Below are 25,027 nucleotides of genomic sequence, written 5' to 3' on the forward strand. Positions count from 1 at the left end.
GTTCTAAATCCTGACAAGTCCAACCATTACCCACAAAAATATTCTTCTAATATGTAATTCCATTTTCTTTTCTGGGGTAATTTTGATGCTAGATTGTTTTAATTTGCGTTCCTTTTTATCCGCTTCGTCTTAAATTATCTATTGAAATTCTATTACTATATTTCTTCCTTTTGCATTACATTTCGTAGAATTTCTTCAATGCCGTGATAAGAAAGTAAGTCCGATCTGCTCGTTCTCTCGGGCTATAACTCACAAATTCACATCCTGTCTAAAATCCTCTAATAAGAGTATGCATAATAGATAAAAATAAAAAAAATTAACTTTTTTCCTGAACGGAAAGGATGATTTTGCTACAGCAAGTAAAAATTTGCATAATAAAGTTTTCTTGCCACATACAGATATGAAAATATTTGAGTTGGACTATCAAAATTGTTAGGTACTAGTATATTTTTAATTCCTCAATAAAATTCTTGTGATCTAAAATACATAATATTGTTATATTATGACAAAATAGATAAAGGGAAAGAATGTGCTAAAACAAGATGGTGAGATAAGATGGGGTATTTATTATTATTAAAGACGTTCAGTTCAGGGGAACACGTTGCCAATCCCTGAGTGCGCGAAATTTTAGCCCTATTAGTCGCAATCTTTAAAATCTTCCCGTATGAAAATTATTATTGTCTCAACATTTTTGTCTCGACAAAATGACATAACTCTCTGTGAAGCTATGCAAATAATACTATGTGAATACATTAAGATAAAAAGCTAGCGTGATAATATTAGAGAAGAAGAGAGTAATATGGCACCCATTTTTATTTTATTGAATAATTTTGTTTATAACTAATATTTTTTATTGAACTTTAAACGATTACATTTGTCAAAGTGTTGTTTGACAGATTCTAGACTTAAAGTAATGAGATATTTATTATTTAGGACGTGATTTATAAAAATTTAATGCACTTCATAATCAGTGGAAAAGAAGTAGTTGTAATATGGCTATCTATAAAAATAATTTAAAAAAATTAATTTAGTTTACAAAAAACAGTATATTGTTACAAAATTATATATTTTTAATTTTCCTAATTTAGAATTTTTCTCCATTCAGAAACTTTAGAAATACTATTAGAAATTTCGTTAAAAATATCATTTTATTCCTGTTTAACATTAAACAACAAGCTTAAAATGATGTCTCTAAATATTTCTACACAGTGCTTTCTAGAATGACAATCAATTTATCGAAGAAATATTTTGATATAAAAATTTCGCTTAAAAAAATCATATTAATGAAATTCCATGTTATTGTTTTAACTTTGTATAACTCGAAATATGTATAGCCGAATAAAAACATAAATAACAAATAACACTCAAGTGTTTGTGCATTTGTGTGATAATACACTCAAGTTTAAGAATAATGAGGAAATATGAGTAATTAATGGTTAAAGGTGTATTTTGGAAAAATTTAGAAGTGCTTAAAAATTCAAAATGCCTTGTAATAATTGTCAGTTATTATGTATTGGCACATTAGCATCACTGAAAAACGGTGGACTACTAAACGAATAACTTCATAAGCAATTGTTAGAATACATTACCTAACAACGGACGTAATAGGAGTCACAATATTGTAGACAGTAACCATAATACCCCCTTTTTCTCTAATGTTACCGGTATTATGCCATCAATGTGTGATGGCGGGATAAAAAATTTCGACATTCACAAAATTTTTTGTTAAGGAACAAAAATTAAAATGATGTTAATGACCAGACACAGTTTTTTAGATGGTTTGTTATAATATTTAGTATTAAATTGTTTTGTTCAAACAAATTTGTTAAGAATCACACTACGAGAAGTGAAAGAAATCATTTGAGTTAAGAGTAGAGCGAGAAAGTAAATTGCTTGACGAGGCATTGCTCCGGAATGCGAATGGTGTGCTAGAAGCATTTGCGAGGCACGCGACCAATGAATAGACACGCTCTACGCGCTCCTGATCACGCGGCGTCCTAATCGATTAGCGATCAATATTCACATTACCCATCTACCCAGTTTCGCTCTTGATGAAGTTTCCGGGATAACGATGTGCCGTTTGAGCATTCTCTCTCTCGTCAGAGTTTCACGTATCACAGAATTTTCGGAGAGCTCGAATTATCTTTGCGCGCAAGATAATTCTCATCTGCGTTCGCAACTGATACTGCTTCGCAGCAAGATTTTCGTTCATGTGAGCAAGATTTTCGAATTTGCGGGATCAACCAGTTGTCCATCTATTTCAAGATCCGTGCGCTGCAGCATTTCAAGTCACGGTTCAAAATTACTGTTCCAATACGTGCGTAGATCCTTGTCACGTGGCGTAATCATTTCACGAAAGTTCTATGAAATTATTCTTACTCGCTTGCCGCGTTTGTTTTCCAGTTAAATAAAATAACCGCATTAAGAAAATTCAAAGAATCTGCATAAATTACATTAAGCCAAATCTCCGCGCCTAAATTCTTCTCATTTCAGCAGAAGCAGAAAAAAATCACGCATTTTACAACAAAATTTATTACCCAAATTTATTGCTAGAATATCAGAATACTCGTATATGTTTGTAGCATTATTATTTTATAGTATTCAAAGGATAATTATTAAGCTAGCAAAATTTTTTGTGATTATTTAGCAAATGTATTCTTTCCGTGTTATGTCTGCTCGTATTATGTACACACTCTTTAATTACGCCGCATATCTTTAATTTTTAAATAGAAATGAAGTGCGTATCAATTTGTTAAAAAATCTTGGACATTTTAAGGAAATTCTCTAGCTTAAAGAAGTAGAGAGGAGTTACGTGATTTTACACATAAAAGAGTTGCCATCAATGTGTATTATAATATTTAAATTATTTTTTATCATACTATATTTCCTATATGATAGAGGAAGGTTGTTGATACCGACAAACTACTTCGTTTTTGGATTATATTTCTTAAACAAATGATAAAAGAACTTTAGAAGAAATACAAACTAGAAAATGTTTCCTATCAGTAAATATAGAAGTTTCTACAATATTTTGAATCTTTCAGAAGTTAAGTTTTTTGTAAGATAAAAGCATAAGTGAGCGTCAAACTCGAAATAATAGGCAGTAATGCTACATTTTTCTTTCTTTTCTTTTCACACAAGTTATTTGTATAAAATACTTAAAAGTAGATGAAGTTTCCTAAAAACCTTTCACTTTTTGTTATAAAACGTATTTTGATTTATTTAGATGATTATTCTATATAGCATATTTTAGCTGACATCTAGGACGTACGTTTTAAGAATATCTTTAGGATATTAAATAATTAGAAATAAAAGGCCGAAACGAGTAGAAATGGTTATTATTTATAAAATATAATTTATTTTATTATTAATATACTATCAAACGGAATGTTTCAGTCTCACTTGATCATCATCAACCGTCACTAATTACAGATTAGAACATTTACTCAAGCCTCTACTTATTGTGTAATTAAAAATCATCATAGTTACGTCATTTCGCATGACTTGGATCAATACATACATACATATACATATGTATATGTATAATGTTGATGTGTCTCAATTTCAAATTCTACCCATTATATGTTGTCTATTAATATAAAATTGTGCATAGCTGGTTTGTCGTTGCTATGCAAAAACAGTCTAAGTTCATGTTGTTAAAATATGTCAAATGGTTAAAAAAATAGTCTTTATACTTTGTCAAGTGTGAGGAGTTGAATATAAATGCGAGTAGACTGAATATTTTACATGTATATGGATATGTCGTGTTCTCTATTGTTTAAATAAAAAGAATTATGTCGCAATAAAAAATATATTGGGTCATTGAAAAAATATACGCGGTTTTTTGTTCAATTTTTGAATAAAGTTTTTCTTTATAAAAAATCAATTTTAATCAAGTATATATTGGCCATTATTATCTATAACTGTTCGCCATTTTTCGGGTAATTTCATAATTTCATCCGTGTAGAACTTCTGTGGTTTATTGGCGAAAACTTTTTCAAGTAATTTTCGGCAGTTCTTTTGTCGGCCAATGTTTTTCTATCAAGAGAGTTCTGCAAAGATCAAAACAAATGGTAGTCAGACGGTGCAAGGTCCGGGCTATACGGTGGATATATCAAAACTTCCCTACCAAGCTCCTTCAATTTTTGACGCGTCATCAAAGATGTGTGTGGTCTGGCGTTATCTTGATGGAAGACAACACCTTTTCTGTTGAGTAATTCTGGTCGTTTTTCCTTAATCGCTTTCTGTAATCTATCCAGTTGTACACAGTAAAGCTCTGAATTAATCGTTAGGCCATGTGGTAACACCTCATAATGAACGACTCCCTTTCAATCCCACCATACACATAGTATCACCTTATTTGTCATCAAATTAGGCTTTGAAGTTGTTTGTGATGGTTCGCCGCGCAAACCCCATGATCTTTTACGAACGATGTTCTTGTACTTTACCCATTTTTCATTGTCCATGATGATTTGCTTCAAAAATTGGTCAATTTCGTTGCGTTTTAGTAGTGTTTTGCTGATGGAAATTCGGTCAATCAAATTTCTTTGCGTTAATTCATGTGGCACCCAAACATCGAGTTTCTTTGCGTAGCCAGCCTTTTACAAATGATTCCAAACTGTGTATGGTTGATTTTTAGTGTATTGGCTATGTCCTGACCGGCTTGCTCGACCAGTTGCAAAATTTTATCGACTTTTTCAGTGACTGGCCGACCAAAGCGCGGTCGATTTTTGACATCAAAATTTTCAAAAAGAAATCGAACAAACTACTCCTGCGTCCTGCGTTTACTTACAGCATCAGCACCGTAAACTTCACAAATTTTTCTGCATGTTTTTGCATTTTTTGTAGTAAAAAAGCATCGTATAACGTATTTCTTCAGAAATTTTAATCATTTTCAAACCAATATAACTTTTGACACGATTGATGAATTACCAAATTTTGTTTACAAAAAATATAACCTAAAATGTCATCTTTCAGACGCGCGTTTGTTTGATACAAGCGGATTAATGTTGCTCGATATGTGACCAACAACACCATCTAGTGACAAAAAACCGCGGATACTTTTTAAATGACCCAATATATCTTCTAACAATTATAACACAAAATTAAAAAGCTAAATAAGTAACTTAAGGATGTACTGGCGGTAACATTCTAACATTGACAATGCCTTGAAAATTTTATATTGTTTCTATTTATTATCTGAACCCATGTTTAAAGTCTGAAATCGATTCTCTAACTGGTTCACGAGTTATTCAATTGTAACTTTTGCATGTATTTTTATGATGTAGCAAAATACATTTCCACTTGTGTTAACAAAATTATAAAGAAGCAACATTGCCAATATTCTGAAACTTTGTTTATGAGTAAATAAAATACTAAGCAATATTTCTAGAAAAATGTTTATATCGAATTACTAAATTGTTATTAAGATATCAATGGTAAAACGACACAAAATTCCAAATGAGTTACATAATTACATTTCGACTGCTCGCAAATATTATAGTAATGATATTTATTTAAGTATCTTTTGGATTTTTAAATACCATTCAATATCCCATATGCATTAAATGTTGTCAACATGCGTCTAGATTTTTTATTTCTTAAAGTTGATTTCAGGTAAAATTCATGTCCAAAAGTTTTATGCCGACAATCACAAAAATTGCAAAATATACAAATATATTCATTTGTAGTGCCGAATATCATGTTAACTGGCATTATTTAAGTCGTATACATGATACGAGCACATATGGTGCACGTCTTAAGTTATAAAAACGTAAAATTTTATCAATTTCAAATTTAAGTAACTTTTGTCTAGGATTGTATAGCTAGAACATCTTTATACTGTACTCGTTCATCAATGCGTGTCTGTTACGTACAAAATTCTATACATGAGTGAAAGTTAAACAAATATGAGCAAAGTAAAAATGGTAAGATACAGAAGTGTATAAAAAATTATTTTCTCCTTTCTTTGTGTTTCTTCATGTTTTATTTTTTTCTGAATCCTTCTTGGCAAGTCTGTCAAGTTTATCAAGTCAAAGTAAGATTCGACTGATAGTTCTGTATCTTTTTTAAAATTGAGACTACTGCTCTACTCTTTTACATGATCTTATTTCAGAGATCAATTTTATATTGTATTTTGGTTTTACGTCTAAAATTACTACCACTTTTTAAAAACAACTTAAAGATATTTTTCGAATATTTTTAGGCCGTTTTTAAAGAAAGAACGTCCCTTTGTATTATATGTGATCCCAGATAACAAAATGCGCGCATAGTGAGTTCACGGAGCGCGCATGCCGTGCGGATTATCCGCACGGTGTGAGCTGACGGTATCTGACAGATGCGTCATCATATGAGACTCATATTAGTCGCACGCATGCGGTACTCATGCGAGCGATATGAGCCTCAAATGCGTTCTTCAAATGAGACTCATATTGCTCGCATGCATGCATACGGCACTCAAAAATCCTAATCATTGCCCATTTTTTTCACGTACTTTTAATGCATTATATATCAATATTTTTATTCATTATTTTTATTTACAATTAAAAATTAATATTATTATATACAATCTTTAATAAATTAGCATTAAAAATATTAAAAGCATAAAAAGTACTTGAAAAAAATGTGCAGTGATTGGAAGTTTATATAATATTTTGTAAATTTGTTAATATATGGGAGGATCCTGTTTTATCACGTTGCAATTGACCACTGCATCCATTCACAGCAAACGGTGTCTAGAATTTTTTTTACTATTCAAGCACTGTAGTGAATGGCTGGTGGTCAATCGCAACGTGGTTAAAAGAAAAATTAACAGGTACACAATTAATATTTTGATATTATTTTCAAGTAGAATTTTACTTTAATGAAATTCTAATTCTAAATTTAGTTACAAAGATATTTGAAGTTAGAAATACATACATTTTTGTAGAATTAAGTCTATAATAATTAGAGATTGTATATTCTAAAATTTTAATTTAAATGTAAGTAAATGATAGTTTGTTCAATTAGCAATATCTGCAAATATCTAACATATTTTATATATGTTCATTAAACGAACCGTCCATACACCTCTTCGAGAGAACTTATAAAATAAAATATGCGAGGTCTGTCAACAATAAAATATGAAATGCTTGCTCTCGTATTGTTTTCAATGTTTGGCAATATTATTCCACAATTTCCTAGAAACAAAGAAAAGAATAATATATAAAAATTAAAACATTTACAAAATATGAAAAGTTTGATAATTTTACAAGTATTCTATAAATATTATTTCGTTATAGTCAACGTTGCAAATACACTGTACTACGAAATTAAATTCTATCTTCATACTTGAATCATATGAATAATCAGTCAATATAAAATTTAGAAAAAATTAACAAATTGAAATTGTTTTATCGGTTTTATTACAATTGCTCTTGTAATATTATAGAAAATATAAATACTTTTAATTATTTATCTTTATACTCTACGATTTTGGTAGTAGCCGTTAAATCAGAAGTTCTAATTTACCAATGGCAATATTATTCCACAATTTCCTAGAAACAAAGAAAAGAATAATATATAAAAATTAAAACATTTACAAAGTATGAAAATCAAGTTTGATAATTCTACAAGTATTATACGCTTTATCATTAAATCGTTATAGAAAATTAATTTGCCCTTACAATAATTTAATAAAGTTTGTTAATAATAATATAATAGTAATCATAATAATAATTAAAAATTTTGTAATAATAAAAAATTAGTTCTTATAAACTATTTTAAGAAGAAAGCGTTTAAAAATTATTGAAATAGAAATGCAAATTAAAAAAGTTAAGTTATGTAAAATATATTATACTTATACCAAGTAATAAATATACTACACATAAAAGCAAATTTAAGACCCAGACTTTAATTAATTACCCTAGTCTCATATACAATATATTTTAAATTTTTTCAGATTTTTTATTTGCTTATAAAAAACTTGTCACTTAAAAAAAATTAGGAAAAAATTAATTTTTCTACAATTTTTCCTCTATTTTTCAAATTTTTTCCTTTTACATATTATACTTAAATCTTGTTTTTTCATACATAGCATTTTTATGTCTTATACAATTTATTTCCTCACATTTTTATTTTTGCTTACAAAAAAGATTAGATTCTTTCATCCAGTTTTGTGATTTCACGGTTCTTAAAATTTGCAAATCTTAAAAATTCCGTGAAATTACGGTAAGTTATAGATGAAGATTTAAAAAGATATAATTTGGAAAATTAAAATGAGAAAACCAGAAAACACGGTATAAAATTGTTTTCTTATACTTATTTTTCAAACTATTTTTTTAATTTTCATCTATAATTTATCGTAATTTTATAAGATTTTAAATCTGCAAACTTTGTAATAAAATTACAATTGGACAAAAAAAATTACAGTTTTTTTTATAAACGAATAAACAAATTCGAGGATTGTGAAATAAATTTTATGAGATATTCTAAGAAAGTATAATACTAATGCTGTGTATGATAAAATATGAAAAAATACGATATATTTGAAAGCAAAAAATCTAAAAATAAGGGAGAGAAACTTATATATATTTTCTTCATTTATTTTTATAAAAAAATGATCATTTAATGAGTAAATATGGTATATTATTTAAGAAATTACAAGATATTTTTAAATAAAATATAAGATATTTTTGAAAAATTATAAAAAGTTTTTTTATCAGAGTTACGCGTGCCCCCATCACATCGTGAGGGCGGCGTGATACGTTCTTGTGCGCACGGCGGGATTATCATGTTATCCTCACGCCGTGAAATGTTCACTTCACGGCGTGATTGCACTATGCGAGCTTTTACGCGTACACGCGTACGCTCATCACATTGTGAGGGCACTGTGATGCACTTTTGCACGCACAACGTGATTATCACGTCGTGAGGATAACGTGAACTCACGAATTGTTATCTGGGATCTTATGCTGTTTCGCAAAACGTATCATGTATCGTGACAAGATATAAAAATAGGATTATTAACTTAATAGATAGATCTTGTATATTTTTTACTATATCGTACGGTTTTTATTCTTTTATAGTCTTATCGACAGATGTACCAATTTATACTGCACTCTAATTGTATGTTTAAAACAGCATTATGAGGAAATGAGAAAAAAAAATGATATAAATAAAACTGTTTTTGTGTTACGAACATGTGCAACGATCTAATATTACCAATAATATATTCATTACTGCTTAAATTACACAATTTGTAAAAGAATATGGTAAGAATATTATTTTTGCATCTGAAGAATTTTCTATTTTTAAATAGAAATATGGTACAGATATATGAATTATGAGTTTTTCCTTCTTTAGTTATATAAGCGGATCATGTTTTCATCCAGTATTAATAATGTATAATACTTTGTTTCCAAGAAATAAAGAGTTGTCGCTTTAAAAAAAATATCGCAAATAACACGGAATATTTTATGCATATTCTACGTAGTATCAAATATATTCTTTTAAGGATATTCTAAAAATTGACCCAGAATACATTAAAATCGGCAATAGAAATGTTGTTTACATATTTCATAAATATACATGTAATATTTAAATGTGCTGAAGATATAGATGGAAATCATTCATTACCCAATCTCTTTCCCGTTCTGTTTTTACTAAAAATACACATGTTAATGGCACACTGTTCAATGACGTTGAAATGCAAATATGTTAGAAGTGTGCAAGGAAAGGTTTTTAGAGGTAAGAAGATGTTATTAAAAAGTTCTTCTCAATTTAGCTTTTAGGTTAATTATTTAATATTTAGGTAAGAATTTTTTAACTATCTTTAGTGTTCCTTCATCGTGTATAAGTATTTTTTCCGATTGTAAGTTAGAATAAGAAAAATACAAACTCTCAATTTTTAGTTTATTCTAAGGTATGCTACACAAATATTGTTAACAACATTAATAAATAACTCAGATTCGTATTAATAATATATAACGTACATAATAAATAAAACAGGTTGAATAACAAACGTAATGTACTCAGTTAAAAATAAGTTTATTACAACAAAATATCAAAACCAACAAATTTGATATGTTTCGTCCATTAAAATTAAATTCCAATGACAAACTCAAAATTAAAATGCAATCAAAACTTCAAATAACCGCTTCCAATTAGTTATCCAACAGTTTTTATGTAGAATTTGATTATGTCGCTAAGTTTTGCTCTCGTTGAAAAAGGCTCTGTGAGCCAAAATATTCGAAACTTTTATTAGAGGAAAAAGGGTAGTTAAGCTTTGAAAATGAATAAAAACTAGGTTTTCATAATTAACGAGTCATCTTTATTTTTATAATACTCTTTGGATATTTGTCTTTCAATATATTTATCATTAGAATAAAATTTGAAAGTATTATAAACTTTATTAAATAAAAACCAAAACGAGACATTTCTTCCTATCTTGCCCGACGGGTGGGGTAAGATGAGTATTCTCGCGGGCAAGGTAGAATACCTATGCGTTTTTAGTTTAATTTTTTTTCCCATACATTTCTTTAGCTCTTATATAATTTTATTTTATATTTTTCTTGCTTTCTTCTTTTCTTTTTTTGCCTCTGCGGGTTTTCTCGCTGTTATATTTTCTTGCCGTTATAAAAAAATCGCAAAAAAGTATGAATTATAGTCTAACTCAATAACGCAGTTGTCTATTTCGCTGACTCGTAGGTAACTTTTAATGACCAAGGAGTCGCATCTAACACGTATGCTCAATTGCGATTTCCGCATTTAAATTGCGCAATACAGGCGATACCCTGTTTTATCTTTTTACTTTTTCTTGCCCCACCTTCCCCTATAATTTATATTTTAATTCTTTATTGTAATTTAAATTCGCATTTGTTATTTTGAAGTTTTCATTGTTTTTTAATTTCGAGTTTGTTATTGGAATTTGATTATATTTTTGCAGATTTTAACATTTTATTGTAATAAACTTATTTTAAACTCAGCACATCACGTTCATTAATTGGTCTGTTTTATTTATTATGTTTTCAACAATATAAATTGAACGGGTTCTTTAGATTTAAAAATACAAAAAACTAATAAAAGTCTAATGTGATTATTAATGCTCAGTTACAATTATTTATTCTTACAGCATTTATTAAACCTCAATTTGATTACATTTAAGCAAACGTTTTGACTCACTTTAGAGTCGTCCTCAACGTAATAAAATATTATCAAAATAAATGTTGCCGTTCACTTATCCTCAGTTCATTAACGATTAAGTCATTAGTGGCGGGTTATGTATCAGGAGTACCCATAAGAAATGTTATTTTTAGATACTGTACAAAATTTGATAATTATACAGAATACAGGCCTACGCTTCAATTTCGATAAAATAAAGCTTATTTGACGCATTTGTGCACAATATGAAAAATCTAGCAGAATCCAAATAATTGCCGTTTGGCTCCGCAACGCGAGATATAAATCGTTAAAGTTAAGGATTATTTAAAAATTGAAATCACCATTCTTCAATTTTATAAATCAACGCTGACATGTTCTGCTATCCAAGACAACAAGATAAACAGCATTAATGGTATTTGTAGCATTATTGGCATTATGTTTTCGAAACTCATAAAATATCAAATGTCCAATATCATATACGGAATTTATCAGTACTTTGCTCTTCCATTTTTATAGGGTTCACCTAATTTTTTTCAAAGTTTAAGAATAAGCACACTAAATATCCATATATTTAACTACAATGTAGGTTATGTTATATTAACAAGGAACACTAGGCAACCTGAAAATTCAAAAAAATCTAAATCTTTGTCTACAAATAGAAGAGTTTATCCATAAGACAAAAATATTTTTTGTTGGTGCCCAATTTCAGTTTTAGGAGATAAAACATCTTTTTGAAAAATATCGGTTTTTTTCTTTTGAAGCATATATCGTCGAAATTATAAAAGGTAAAGAAAAATGTTTTAAATAAAAGTTGAATAACTCGAAGAGTACTTTATAAGCAAAAAAATTTTTTTTTTAATTTTTTTAATACTTTCCCCCACCATTTACCTATTTCTTTTAAATTTTTATTTTTTTTTTAAGCAAAATAAAGCTTATTTTATTACAAATTTAACGGTATATGATAAAGTTACAATGCGACATTTCCATTTTCCAAAAATAATTAAAAACCACTCTAAAAGGCATAGTACGTGCACTATGGAAGTGTCCCCCTTCGATTTTGACGGGTCTTTAATACGTTGTCGTATAAATCAAAATAAAGAACACGTATTTTTTTTATACGTGCTCAATCTCACTTTTAGAGGGTAAAAAACCCCTTTAAAAAAAATCGCTTTTCTTCTTTTAAAGCGTGTATCGTCGAAACTATAAGAGATAGAGAAAAATGTTTTAAATAAAAGTTGAATGGCTTGAAGAGTACTTTATAACAGTGATAAGAAAAGTTTTATTTAAATCATTTTTTACTTCCCACACCACTTACTTATTTTTTTCTAAATTTTTCTTTCTTTTTATACGCAAAAAAAACTTATTTTATTACGAATTAAATAGTATATGAGAAAGTTATAATTTATTTCCATTTTTAAAAATAATTAAGAACCACTCCATAACGCATAATACGCGCACCCGTCCGCGTACTATGGAAGTGTCCCCCTTCAATTTTAACGATTGTTTAATACGTTGTCGTACAGATCAAAATAAAGGACAAGTATTCTTTTTATACGTGCCTAATCTCACTTTTAGGAGGTAAAACACTCCTTTGAAAAAAATCGGGTTTTTTTCTTTCAAAGCATGTATCGTCGAAACTATAAGAGATAGAGAAAAATGTTCTGGTTGAAAGTTAAATGGCTGGAAGAGTACTATATAACAGTGTAAAAAAAAGTTTTATTTAAATTTTTTTTATACTTCCCACACCACTTCACATTTGTTTTTGAAAATTTTCAAATATTCTAATGACAGCATTGAAGTTTATTTTTATACAAATCCAACCATATATAACAAAGTACCTTTACAATGTAAAAAATAATAACAAACTCCTTATATATGTACGCTATACGTGCACCTATTCGTGCGCTTGATTTTTCCACGCCGGAACGTATTCATCTTATACGTATCGCTAATCGCATATTACGCAAAAAAGCCTTAAAAACAAATCAGTATAATACAAAAAATATTAAAATAAGAGTTTTTTAATAATAATAATAGTAACAATAATTGAAATATTAATGAGTTTTTTTAACTCAACTGCTAAAATCAGTCAAATATTTTTAAAATATGTCGATGTTAAAACCTGTAGCTAATACTTTGTACAATTAAAAACGAGTTATAAATAGAGAAATTATTATTTTTGCAAAATATCATTTATTTAATTTTGACTGTAAAACAGTTGATTCCAATTGTCAATGTATTTTATTGACGAATGTTGGGCAACCTGAAAATTCAGTAAACTTAAAAATATTGTGTGCAAGTAGAATAGGTCACAAAATTATTTTTTGCTTGTACCAAATTACAGCTTCAGGGAATGAAATTACTCCTTGAAGAAAATGTACATTTTTTTTCGGTGAAATAATTACCGAGAATGGTGACACGTATAAGAAAATGTGTAAACGGAATTTGCATCTTGTTCTGTTATGCAAAATAGTCTAGTTATCAATGTGACTCTGCGTTATTTAACGTTAGAAGATAGAATTTCATGCAATGTCTTTGTTATCATGCTGTTTGCATAATTGTCTAAAAAAATAGCATTGAAGTAATGTATGTTGCTATTGTTATGTTTCCTATATGCCAATAATTCATTTTAATTAGTTTCATCTTTTATGTCGTCGTTAGTATACATGTAATATTGTCGTGCTTAAATAATTGAAAGCTATGTGAAATATATGTTAATAATAATTAAATATCTTTAAAACCATTTGAATAATGAAGCTGCTGAATAGACTTTAAATATTCGATGAATTATATTGATTTTTCTTTCATTTATAAAAGATAGCACAAAAAATTATTATGAAAAGTGTAAAAAGAGGTGTAAAGATTTTCGTATAAAGTTACGAAGAATAAAAAGTTAATTTTAAAGGTCGATGACAAGGGTAACTTGTACAATAGGATTATTTTCACTCTTATCTATAAGCAGTTGCGTAGAACAAAAATACGAGTTGCAACTTCCGTTTAAACATTTTCTTATACGTGTTACCATTTTCGGTAGTTATTTCGATATTCCCCGATATGACAACATTTATGAAATTATATGACGAAATCTTGCATAAAAATTGTAATCAGCAATTATGTAGGTACATTTAGAAAAATAGATGTAGAAGCATTGACCTTTCATAAAATATTGATAATTGTTCAATTAATTTCGAAGTAGTATTTCGGTAAAACTATAACGATATGCGAATCATTTTAGTGATATATTTGCAAATTTAAATTTGGAAAGAAATACTTTCGAAAGATACTTATAGCTGTGCTAAACGTAAAACATTTGTAAAAGAATTAATCCAAATAATATTCATTAAAATGCACAATTATTTCTAAATTATGATGTAGAAATATTGCTGTATGAAATATTACACATTCAGCATGGTAATATTTTAATTAAAGAATCAAACGATTTTTCAAATAATTGTGAAACATTCATATCACGATTTCAGACTTATTTTATTTGTGACAAATATTCCTGAGATGTTATTTTGACAAAACTGCTTCTAATTGTAGTAATTTATTATCATCTTAGTGCAATTATTCATAATTTTATAATTATTTCGATACCGTTTGGTTCTTTATTTAACATGTCACTATGCTGAATATGTGTAATATATTTCATATTGCAATAGTTCTACATTGTAATTTAGAACTAATTAAGATTTTCCTAAAAACATGTATATGGATTAATTATATTTATAAATGTTCCATGCATAGTACAGCTATATTTTTCTTCAATTTGTTTCTAATTTTGTAAATAAATGTACCATTAAAATAAAAATATCGATATATATCGTCATAATTTTGTCGAATACTTTGAAATATTTTGAAATTACATCGGCAATTATCAATGTCTTACAACAAGTCAATACTTCCACATCTATTTTTTTATATACATCTACATAATTGCCAAATTTTTATGCAAGATTTTATTGTCATATAATTTAATAAATGTAGGAAAATTGAAATTTTCTTACTAACTTATATGTATAAATAATTGTACGTATATTCAATATACGTATAATTATTCATATACACTACTCAAAAAAAAAATAGGGAACACTTTCCAGACACCAAAAATTAGGCTATTTTCAAATGACTGTAACTTGGTGAAAAATCATCGTAGGTAAAAAATAAAAAAAGCATTTTGAAGCTTGAAGATCGAGCTTTAACGTTCTACTAGCAGATTTTCAAAATTCTTTTAACTTCCTTGTCTTACGCAGTAAAAAAGCACACCTTGTTTTGTTCGTTAAAATTTTGTATCTTTGACACTTTGCAGATCGACCAACAAATTTTTTTCGAATAATTCAAGTAAAATTTCATAAACTACAACATTTTACCTACAAAATGCTTTTTTAAAAATTTCTCTACGATTTTTTTTGACCGAGTTACGCAACTTTGAAGCTAAACCTGCATTTTTTACAAATGATATCCGTACTCCGTGAAAAATCATCGTAAACAAAAAATCAAAAAACCATTTTAAAGCTCGAAGTTTCAGCTTTAATATGCTATTAATGGTTTTCAAAAATTTTCTCAATTTCTTAGTACTATGCCCCAATTAAGATACACTGTTTTTTCCTTAAAATAATGTATTTTTAACAGCCAGTAGCTCAATAAAAAAATTTTTCTCGACAAATCCAATGCAAGTGCCATAAAGTATGACATTTTCTCTACAAAATGCTTTTTTTAAAGTTTTTTCTACGATTTTTTTTGATCGAGTTACAAGACTTTGAAGATATACATTTTTTACAGTACATTTTTCCGAAAAATGACGTCTACCGCCGACATTAGCATTACCCAATGTGCACCACGTGGAGGTTGTCGGTCGGATTTTTGCACATCGTGTGTGTGTGTGAGTGTGTGTGTGTGTGTGTGTGTGTGTGTGTGTGTGTGTATCACAGCCGAGATAAGGACCCCTCAGTTCGTCACTTCTGCAGTATTTAATGACTCCAAACCCTCTCTGCTGTGTGTGTGTGTGTGTGTGTGTGTGTGTGTGTATGCGTGCGCGCGCATGAGTGTTCAATAGTGTGTATTTCCTCCTCTCTGATCAATTACTGCTTGCAAGCGTTCTCGCATATTTATACATCTTGCAATACGATCTTGCGGAATGTTGTGCCAAATTTCCGTTAAAATTTCTCCCAATTCTTCTAAATTTCGCGGCTGTTTCTCGCGACGCCTTAATCGTCGTTCCATTTCATCCCAAATGTGCTCGATTGGATTTAAGTCCGGGCTATTGGCGGGATGATTTAACAGTCTAATTGCGTGTCGTTGAAAAAAACGTCGCGTTATATTCGCCGTATGAGGTCGAGCGTTGTCCTGCATAAAAATAAAGTTCCGACAGGTTCGATTTAATAGCAAAACGTGTGGTCGTAGAATATCGTTGATATAACGAACACCCGTCATTGCCGGAGATGGCAGGATCACTAGATCACTTCGTCTTGTAAGTGATATACACCCCCACACCATCACGGAACCGCCGTTGTAGGATCGTATTGGCATAACGCCGGCGTACTAAACAAAATTTTATTGTATTGAGCATGCAATGTTTACATATGGTCATCTTTGTTTAAAAAGAGATTTTCTTTAGACTAAGACGACTATATGTTTACAGTCGTCTTAGTCTAAAGAAAATCTCTTTTTAGACAAAGATGACCATATGTAAACATTGCATGCTCAATACAATAAAATTTTGTTTAGTACGCCGGCGATTCTCGCAGTGTGATAAGCGACACGGAATTTTCAAAATGCCGCGTAGACATTTATCGGCCGTAGAAGTTGCACGCATAATTGCGCTTTTGCAACAAGGTTTTAGTATGCGTTATGTGGCGCAAGATATTGGTGCATCCGTGTCCGTAGTGAGTAGAGCTCGGTTACGATATCAAGACACGGGAAATTACACGAGACGTGGTAGTGGTCGTTCTCGATTAACGACAAATAGACAAGATCGAGCCATTGTTCGTTATGCATTAGAAAGACGAATAATTACCGCAAGAAACATTCGCGATGACATTCATTTGCGCCATGTTTGCGAACAAACAATTCGCAACCGTTTGAGAGAAGCCGGTCTTCGTTCTCGTGTTCGTGCACAAGTACCAAGACTCACACTCGTACATCGCCAAGTACGTTATCAATTTGCGCGCGATCACATAAATTGGACCGCTAGGGATTGGAGAAATGTATATTTCTCCGACGAATCACGTTTTTGCCTTTATGGCAATGATGCTCGTATACGTACTTGGCGTCGACGAAATGAACGCTATGATCGACGTTGCGTTATGCCAATACGATCCTACAACGGCGGTTCCGTGATGGTGTGGGGGTGTATATCACTTACAAGACGAAGTGATCTAGTGATCCTGCCACCTCCGGCAATGACGGGTGTTCGTTATATCAACGATATTCTACGACCACACGTTTTGCTATTAAATCGAACCTGTCGGAACTTTATTTTTATGCAGGACAACGCTCGACCTCATACGGCGAATATAACGCGACGTTTTTTTCAACGACACGCAATTAGACTGTTAAATCATCCCGCCAATAGCCCGGACTTAAATCCAATCGAGCACATTTGGGATGAAATGGAACGACGATTAAGGCGTCGCGAGAAACAGCCGCGAAATTTAGAAGAATTGGGAGAAATTTTAACGGAAATTTGGCACAACATTCCGCAAGATCGTATTGCAAGATGTATAAATATGCGAGAACGCTTGCAAGCAGTAATTGATCAGAGAGGAGGAAATACACACTATTGAACACTCATGCGCGCGCACGCATACACACACACACACACACACAGCAGAGAGGGTTTGGAGTCATTAAATACTGCAGGAGTGACGAACTGCGGGGTCCTTATCTCGGCTGTGATACACACACACACACACACACACACACACACACACACACACACACACACACACACACACACACACACACACACACACACTCACACACACACACGATGTGCAAAAATCCGACCGACAACCTCCACGTGGTGCACATTGGGTAATGCTAATGTCGGCGGTAGACGTCATTTTTCGGAAAAATGTACTGTAAAAAATGTATATCTTCAAAGTCTTGTAACTCGGTCAAAAAAAATCGTAGAAAAAACTTTAAAAAAAGCATTTTGTAGAGAAAATGTCATACTTTATGGCACTTGCATTGGATTTGTCGAGAAAAATTTTTTTATTGAGCTACTGGCTGTTAAAAATACGTTATTTTAAGGAAAAAACAGTGTATCTTTATTGGGGCATAGTACTAAGAAATTGAGAAAATTTTTGAAAACCATTAATAGCATATTAAAGCTGAAACTTCGAGCTTTAAAATGGTTTTTTGATTTTTTGTTTACGATGATTTTTCACGGAGTACGGATATCATTTGTAAAAAATGCAGGTTTAGCTTCAAAGTTGCGTAACTCGGTCAAAAAAAATCGTAGAGAAATTTTTAAAAAAGCATTTTGTAGGTAAAATGTTGTAGTTTATGAAATTTTACTTGAATTATTCGAAAAAAATTTGTTGGTCGATCTGCAAAGTGTCAAAGATACAAAATTTTAACGAACAAAACAAGGTGTGCTTTTTTACTGCGTAAGACAAGGAAGTTAAAAGAATTTTGAAAATCTGCTAGTAGAACGTTAAAGCTCGATCTTCAAGGTTCAAAATGCTTTTTTTATTTTTTACCTACGATGATTTTTCACCAAGTTACAGTCATTTGAAAATAGCCTAATTTTTGGTGTCTGGAAAGTGTTCCCTATTTTTTTTTGAGTAGTGTATATATATATATATATATATATATATATATATATATATACACTACTATATATATATATATATATATATATATATATATATATATACATACACAGGGTGAGTCATTTTAATCTACGGACCCGAATATCTTCCAAATAACGGTATCTACAAAAAAATGATTAAGATAAAAGTTGACCAGGATAAAGGGGGTCATTCAATTGTACCATTGGTTTTGACCTTGAGGTCAATTTTGAAGGTTATTTCAAGGTCACGATGGTTTTTTTTAATGGGACACCCTATTTTTGACTGCGGATTTCGAAAGAGCGGAAAATTTTACATCAAACTTGTCTTATGAAAAAATTGTTTTTGCGACCTTGGAAAGGTCAAAAATGAAGGTGAAATGCCTGAAAAACGATCTGGTGCACTTTTTCTGAAATGACGTGGTTTTCTGGGTAACACAAATGTGCATAATGCTTAAACAAAGTCAATGAATTGTAAAAGTGTTAATCACTTTGACTAGCTTAACCTTGAGGTCAATTTTCAAGGTTGTTTGTGGCTCATAACGCATTTTTTGATTAGTAAATCCTATTTTTGACGGCAGAACCTGTTTCTTGACAATGGGCTCTTAAACAATGGCACTTTTTACATGAGCATAGGGATTTTTTAGTTTTTCGACCTGACCTTTTGAAGGTCATATCAAGGTCATATCAAGGTCAAAAGCACTTTCATCTTACTTTTAACGTTACCCGGAAACAACGACGTGGACGTAGTAAGTTCTGCTTCCTTTAGGGTGCTTGATTATCGTAAGTCTCTTTGCTTCTCACATCGGGGTGCTTGATTATCGTGCGTCCCCTTGCTTGTCACGTCAGGGTGCTTGATTATCGTGAGTCCCCTCGCCTCTCACTGACACTGTAATTTAAATGAATTACCCACGAAGTATTTGTTCAAAATTACCTCCGTTGGCTTCGAAGCATAACTGCAATCTGTTTTGAAAACTATCCACAGTTCTAAGCAGGATAGCTCTAGGAATGGCTGCACAAGCTCTACGAATGCGGTCCATAAAATCATCTCTTGTGGTTGGTCGTTCAGCAAAAACAACATTTTTCAAGTATCCCCATAAAAAGAAATCAGGCGACGTCAAATCTGGTGAGCAAGGAGGCGATTCAACTGGACCCCTTTGTCCAATCCATCTGTCATTGTAACTGGCATTTAAAAAGGCACGTACAATGAGTGCATAATGCGGTGCAGCACCATCTTGTTGAAGCCACATTCTTGCTCTTGTTGCTAAGTCAACATCTTCTAATAAGCCTGGTAAGTAATCTCTTAGCAACGATAAGTAACTGTGTCTATCAACGTTCTCTTCAAAAAAATAAGGTCCAATCAAATAACCATTTACAATGCCGCACCACACCATAATACTTCAACGATTTTGATGATCTATTGGCCTATATCAGTGGGGATTAACATTTGACCAATAATGGCAGTTGTGTCTATTAAGTTGTCCGTCACTATAAAATTTAGCCTCATCTGAGAAAAGCACATACCTAAAAAAATTAGGATCATCGTGTAACATTTGTAAAACCCACTGGCAAAAAGCAATACGCATCAGATGATGATTAGGCTGTAAAGTCTGTGTAAGAGTGATGTGGAAAGGGTGATAATTTAGAGCTCTTAAAATTCTAACAACAGTTCTTTGTGGTATACCTATTTCCCTTTCAATCTGGCGAGTACTAACATGAGGATAAGGTGAAGTATTGCTAAAATAGTTACAGCTCGCGCATCATTTTCCTCATATTCATGACGTTGACGTTGACGAACAAGATGTCCATTGCAAGCTCTTTGGATTAAACTACGTATTGTTATATCAGTTGGATGTCGCCTTTCAGGAAAACGTTGAACATAAAGCCTTGATGCTGCATTGTAATTGCTATGACACTCCCCTAAAACTAATGTAATATCAACAATCTCATTAGGACTATAATCAGCCATTCTGGAAAGGTAACTTGTGAATGTAATTACCTACATACCTTGTATGTATGTTTGGAATTTTTAAATTTAAGCAACTTTAAATAGTAAATTTTTCAATTATGCAGAAGTGAGTAAGAAAGAAAAGGAATAAAACTCTATTATAACAATAATTATAAATCTTAAATCAAACGTAATTATTTAGTTTTTTTCAATCGTTGATTATTAGCATTAGGTATCGCAGTGCTGTCAACTACTTGCAACTTTCGGCCGGATTTTTCGACGCACGCCTATTGCTCCCCTCCCACCGCTCACGCCTTAGCAACGGCGCCGCCGAACGGCGTAACTAAGGAGCGCGATGCATCGTCTCAGGACCGTGCGTTACGCCGTCCGGCGGCGCCGTTGCTAAGGCGCGAGCGGTTGGAGGGGAGCAATAGGCGTGCGTCGAAGAATCCGGCCGAAAGTTGCAAGTAGTAATGTTTAAGCATTATGCACATTTGTGTTACCCAGAAAACCACGTCATTTCAGAAAAAGTACACCAGATCGTTTTTCAGGCATTTCATCTTCATTTTTGACCTTTCCAAGGTCGCAAAAACAATTTTTTCATAAGACAAGTTTGATGTAAAATTTTCCGCTCTTTCGAAATCCGCAGTCAAAAATAGGGTGTCCCATTAAAAAAAACCATCGTGACCTTGAAATAACCTTCAAAATTGATCTCAAGGTCAAAACCAATAGTACAATTGAATGACCCCCTCTGTCCTGGTTAACTTTTATCTAAACCATTTTTTTGTAGATACCGTTATTTGGAAGATATTCGGGTCCATAGATTAAAATGACTCACCCTGTATATAAATGTTGCGCGCCTGGCTTTGCGCCCGAAAATCAGAATTCGTAGCTGAAAGCAAAGCTATGCCTGTAACAAGAAAGAAAGAGAACACTCGAGACAGAAGAGGATACAGCGAGAAAAAGAGAAACCGCTCGAGAAAGAAAGAGACAGGAAGACCTCCCTAGTCCCCATTCGTCGCCTTGGCTGCTCGACCGTCGAGCCTCGACGCACGCCGAATCAGCCGAATACCGAGGAGTGGCAAGAGTGGGTCTGTTCCTTCTGGCTGCCGATGCTGTTCGTGTGCTGCAAATCGGCGCCTCAACGGCATCACTTCTACATCTGTAACAGATGTAGAAGAATCCACAGCTGAAATTACACAGCAGAATGCGTCTAATGAAAACAAAAATAAAGTTTGCCATGGAAGAGAACGCCCAAAATTAATGAAAACAGGTTAACCAGATAGACTGAAAAAAATATATCGGACACATAGTTCAAGGACTTCAGATCCAGAATCTATTTCGGAAGCACTAAATTGCGACAACCGCGAAGCATGACTAGTCGCTATGGACAGTGAGCACAGAATTTTAATGGAAAACAAGACTTGGATTTTAGTATCTGGACCAAAAAATAAAAAAGTTTTATCAAATCGTTGGGTTTTTAAGACTAAAGTCAATTAGAGAGGAGAAATTGAAAAATTCTTGGCTAAGCTGGTTGTACGAAAGCATACGCAGCAAGAAGGGATAGACTACGAAGAAGTATTCGCCCCAGTCTCGAGGTATGAGACTATTAGAAATCTGCTTGCCATAGGTGGAAATGTACGTTCACTAGATGGACGTTGTGTCAGCCTATATACAGGGGAAGCTTTCAGACAAAGTGTATATGGAGCAGCCCCAGATGTACGTTCAGAAAGGAGATCCAAAATCTGTAAGTTAATAAAACCTCTATACGGCTTAAAACAATCAGGTCGTGAGTGGTATAAAACGTTTGATAAATATATAACGAATAATGGAGGCAAACGGACGATGGCTGAACTATGTCTATATGTATTAGGAGTACAAATTGAAAACCGCCGTTTTTTGTCAAAATTTGAGGATTGATTGTTGAAAAATGGTTACATACTTATTCTTGAAAGTATTGTCCATCGCTGGCCACTACTTTCTCCCACCTTTCGGGCAGCATACGAATCCCGCGTCGAAAAAACTGCTCGTCTTTTGCGGCGATCCACGAATCGACCCAGTTTTTGGCCTCTTCGTAATAATGGAAGTGCTGCTCAGCCAGGCCATGCGCCATTGATCGGAACAAGTGGTAATCTGAAGAAGCGATGTCAGGAGAATACGGCGGATGAGGTAAGACGTCCCATTTCAATGTTTCCAGATGGGTTTTAACGACCTGAGCAACATGTGGCCGAGCGTTGTCGTGCAGCAACATCACTTTTTCGTGTCTTTGCTCGTATTGTGGCCGTTTTTCCTGCAATGCTCGGCTCAAACGCATTAGTTGTGTTCGGTAGCGAGCTCCTGTGATGGTTTCACCCGGTTGCAACAGCTCATAATAAATCACGCCGAGCTGGTCCCACCAAATACACAGCATGAGCTTTGAGCCATGGATGTTTGGCTTGGCCGTCGATGTTGATGCATGGCCGCGGTAGCCCCACGATTTTTTTTGCTTTGGATTATCATAATGGATCCACTTTTCATCGCCGGTTACAATACGATGCAGAAAACCCTTCCGTTTTTGCCGTTGGAACAGCTGTTCGCACGCGAAAAAACGCCGTTCGACGTCTCTCGGCTTTAATTCGTATGGCACCCAGTGTCCATGCCTTTGGATCATTCCCATGGTTTTCAAACGATGTGAAATAGCTTGTTGAGTCACGCCCAATGAATCTGCAAGCTCCTGTTGCGTTTGAGATGAATCTTCATTCAGTAATGTTTCCAATTGTGCGTCTTCAAACTTTTTCACCTGTCCGGGACGCTCCTTGTCTTCTACGCCGAAATCACCACTTTTGAAGCGTTGGAACCATTCTCGACACGTTCTTTCACTAATGGAAGCCTCACCATAAGTTTTTACAATCATTCGACGCGCCTCAGCCGCAGATTTTTTCGAATTGAAAGCAAAAAGCAAAACTTCCCGCAAATGACGCTTATTGGGCACAAATTTCGACATTTTCGATCACAAAAAAATATATAACGCCGATAAAAATTCACAACTGCAATGATAAGAAATTGTTGCCAGATGCCCAACCTTACATTTAAAATTTTTGATCTAACGTTTGGCGCCAGCATTTACCGCTGGCGCCATCTACTAGTAAACGGCGGTTTTCAATTTGTACTCCTAATATTTGGCAAAAGTGACAATCAAGTCATCATGTTAATTTACGTTAACGATGTAATACTAGCATCAAAGAAGATCAAAGAACTTGAAAACATAAAATCTAAGTTGAAGATGGCATTCAAGATGGTGGATCTTGGACCAATACACGACATTCTAGGAATAAATGTCGAACGACAAGGATTGACAAAAAGCATTCGACTTTCACAAAGAAAATATACTGAGGAACTAATAACAAAGTTCAATATGGAAAACTCGAAGACGGTGTCAACGCCGATAGAAATGAACACAAAGGTCACAAAAGAGATGAGTCTAAAGAGGAATAATCAGAAATGAGCAACAGACCATACAGAGAACTGGTGGGTAGCCTCATATATTTGGCCAACGCCACACAACCAGATATCGCTTTCGCAGCTGTTACTTTAAGTCGATTCTGCAGTGATCCCGGAGAAGCGCATTGGTCTTATGCAAAACGGATATTAAGGTACTTGAAAGGAACGTCACATTATAGCATCAAGTACATCAAAAACGAAGATAAGTTTACAGCCTATACAGATTTCAATTGGGCTGGAGATGAGAATGACGGGAAGTCATGCACAGGAAACGTCGTCATATTAGCTGATGGTCCAATTAGCTGGAAATCCAGGAAGCAAACTTCTTTGGCTCTCTGAATGGAAGCGGAATATGCGGCGCTTGCTGAAATATCTCGTGAAGTGGTATATGTGAAAAGACTTTTGATTTACATAAGTTTTGAGAGACTTGTGAAGGATTCAGTATATTGCAACAATCAAAGCGCGATTAAATTATCTAAAAATGCGGTGTTCCATAAACGCAGTAAACATAAAGATATAAGTTTTCATTTCACTAGAGAGTTGGTAAAAAAAAGTGATAACTATTAAATATTTAAGAACTGAATTAATGATTGCAGACATTTTAACAAAGTTTTTATCGAAAACTAAGCATCTTGACTGCATTTCTATGTTACAATTAGATTGAA

At 32.5% G+C, this 25,027-nt stretch overlaps 1 protein-coding gene across 1 annotated transcript; it reads left to right on the top strand.

Moving 5' to 3' along the window:
* The first annotated feature begins 24,362 nt into the window (after positions 1–24,362).
* LOC120358685 (secreted RxLR effector protein 161-like) lies at positions 24,363–24,701 on the top strand. The gene has a single exon (XM_039453721.1). The coding sequence runs from the start codon at positions 24,363–24,365 to the stop codon at positions 24,699–24,701; it is 339 nt and encodes a 112-aa protein (XP_039309655.1).
* The last annotated feature ends 326 nt before the right edge of the window (positions 24,702–25,027 follow it).

The sequence above is a fragment of the Solenopsis invicta genome, chromosome 9 (assembly GCF_016802725.1).
Source record: "Solenopsis invicta isolate M01_SB chromosome 9, UNIL_Sinv_3.0, whole genome shotgun sequence".
Classification (NCBI taxonomy): Eukaryota; Metazoa; Arthropoda; class Insecta; order Hymenoptera; family Formicidae; genus Solenopsis; species Solenopsis invicta.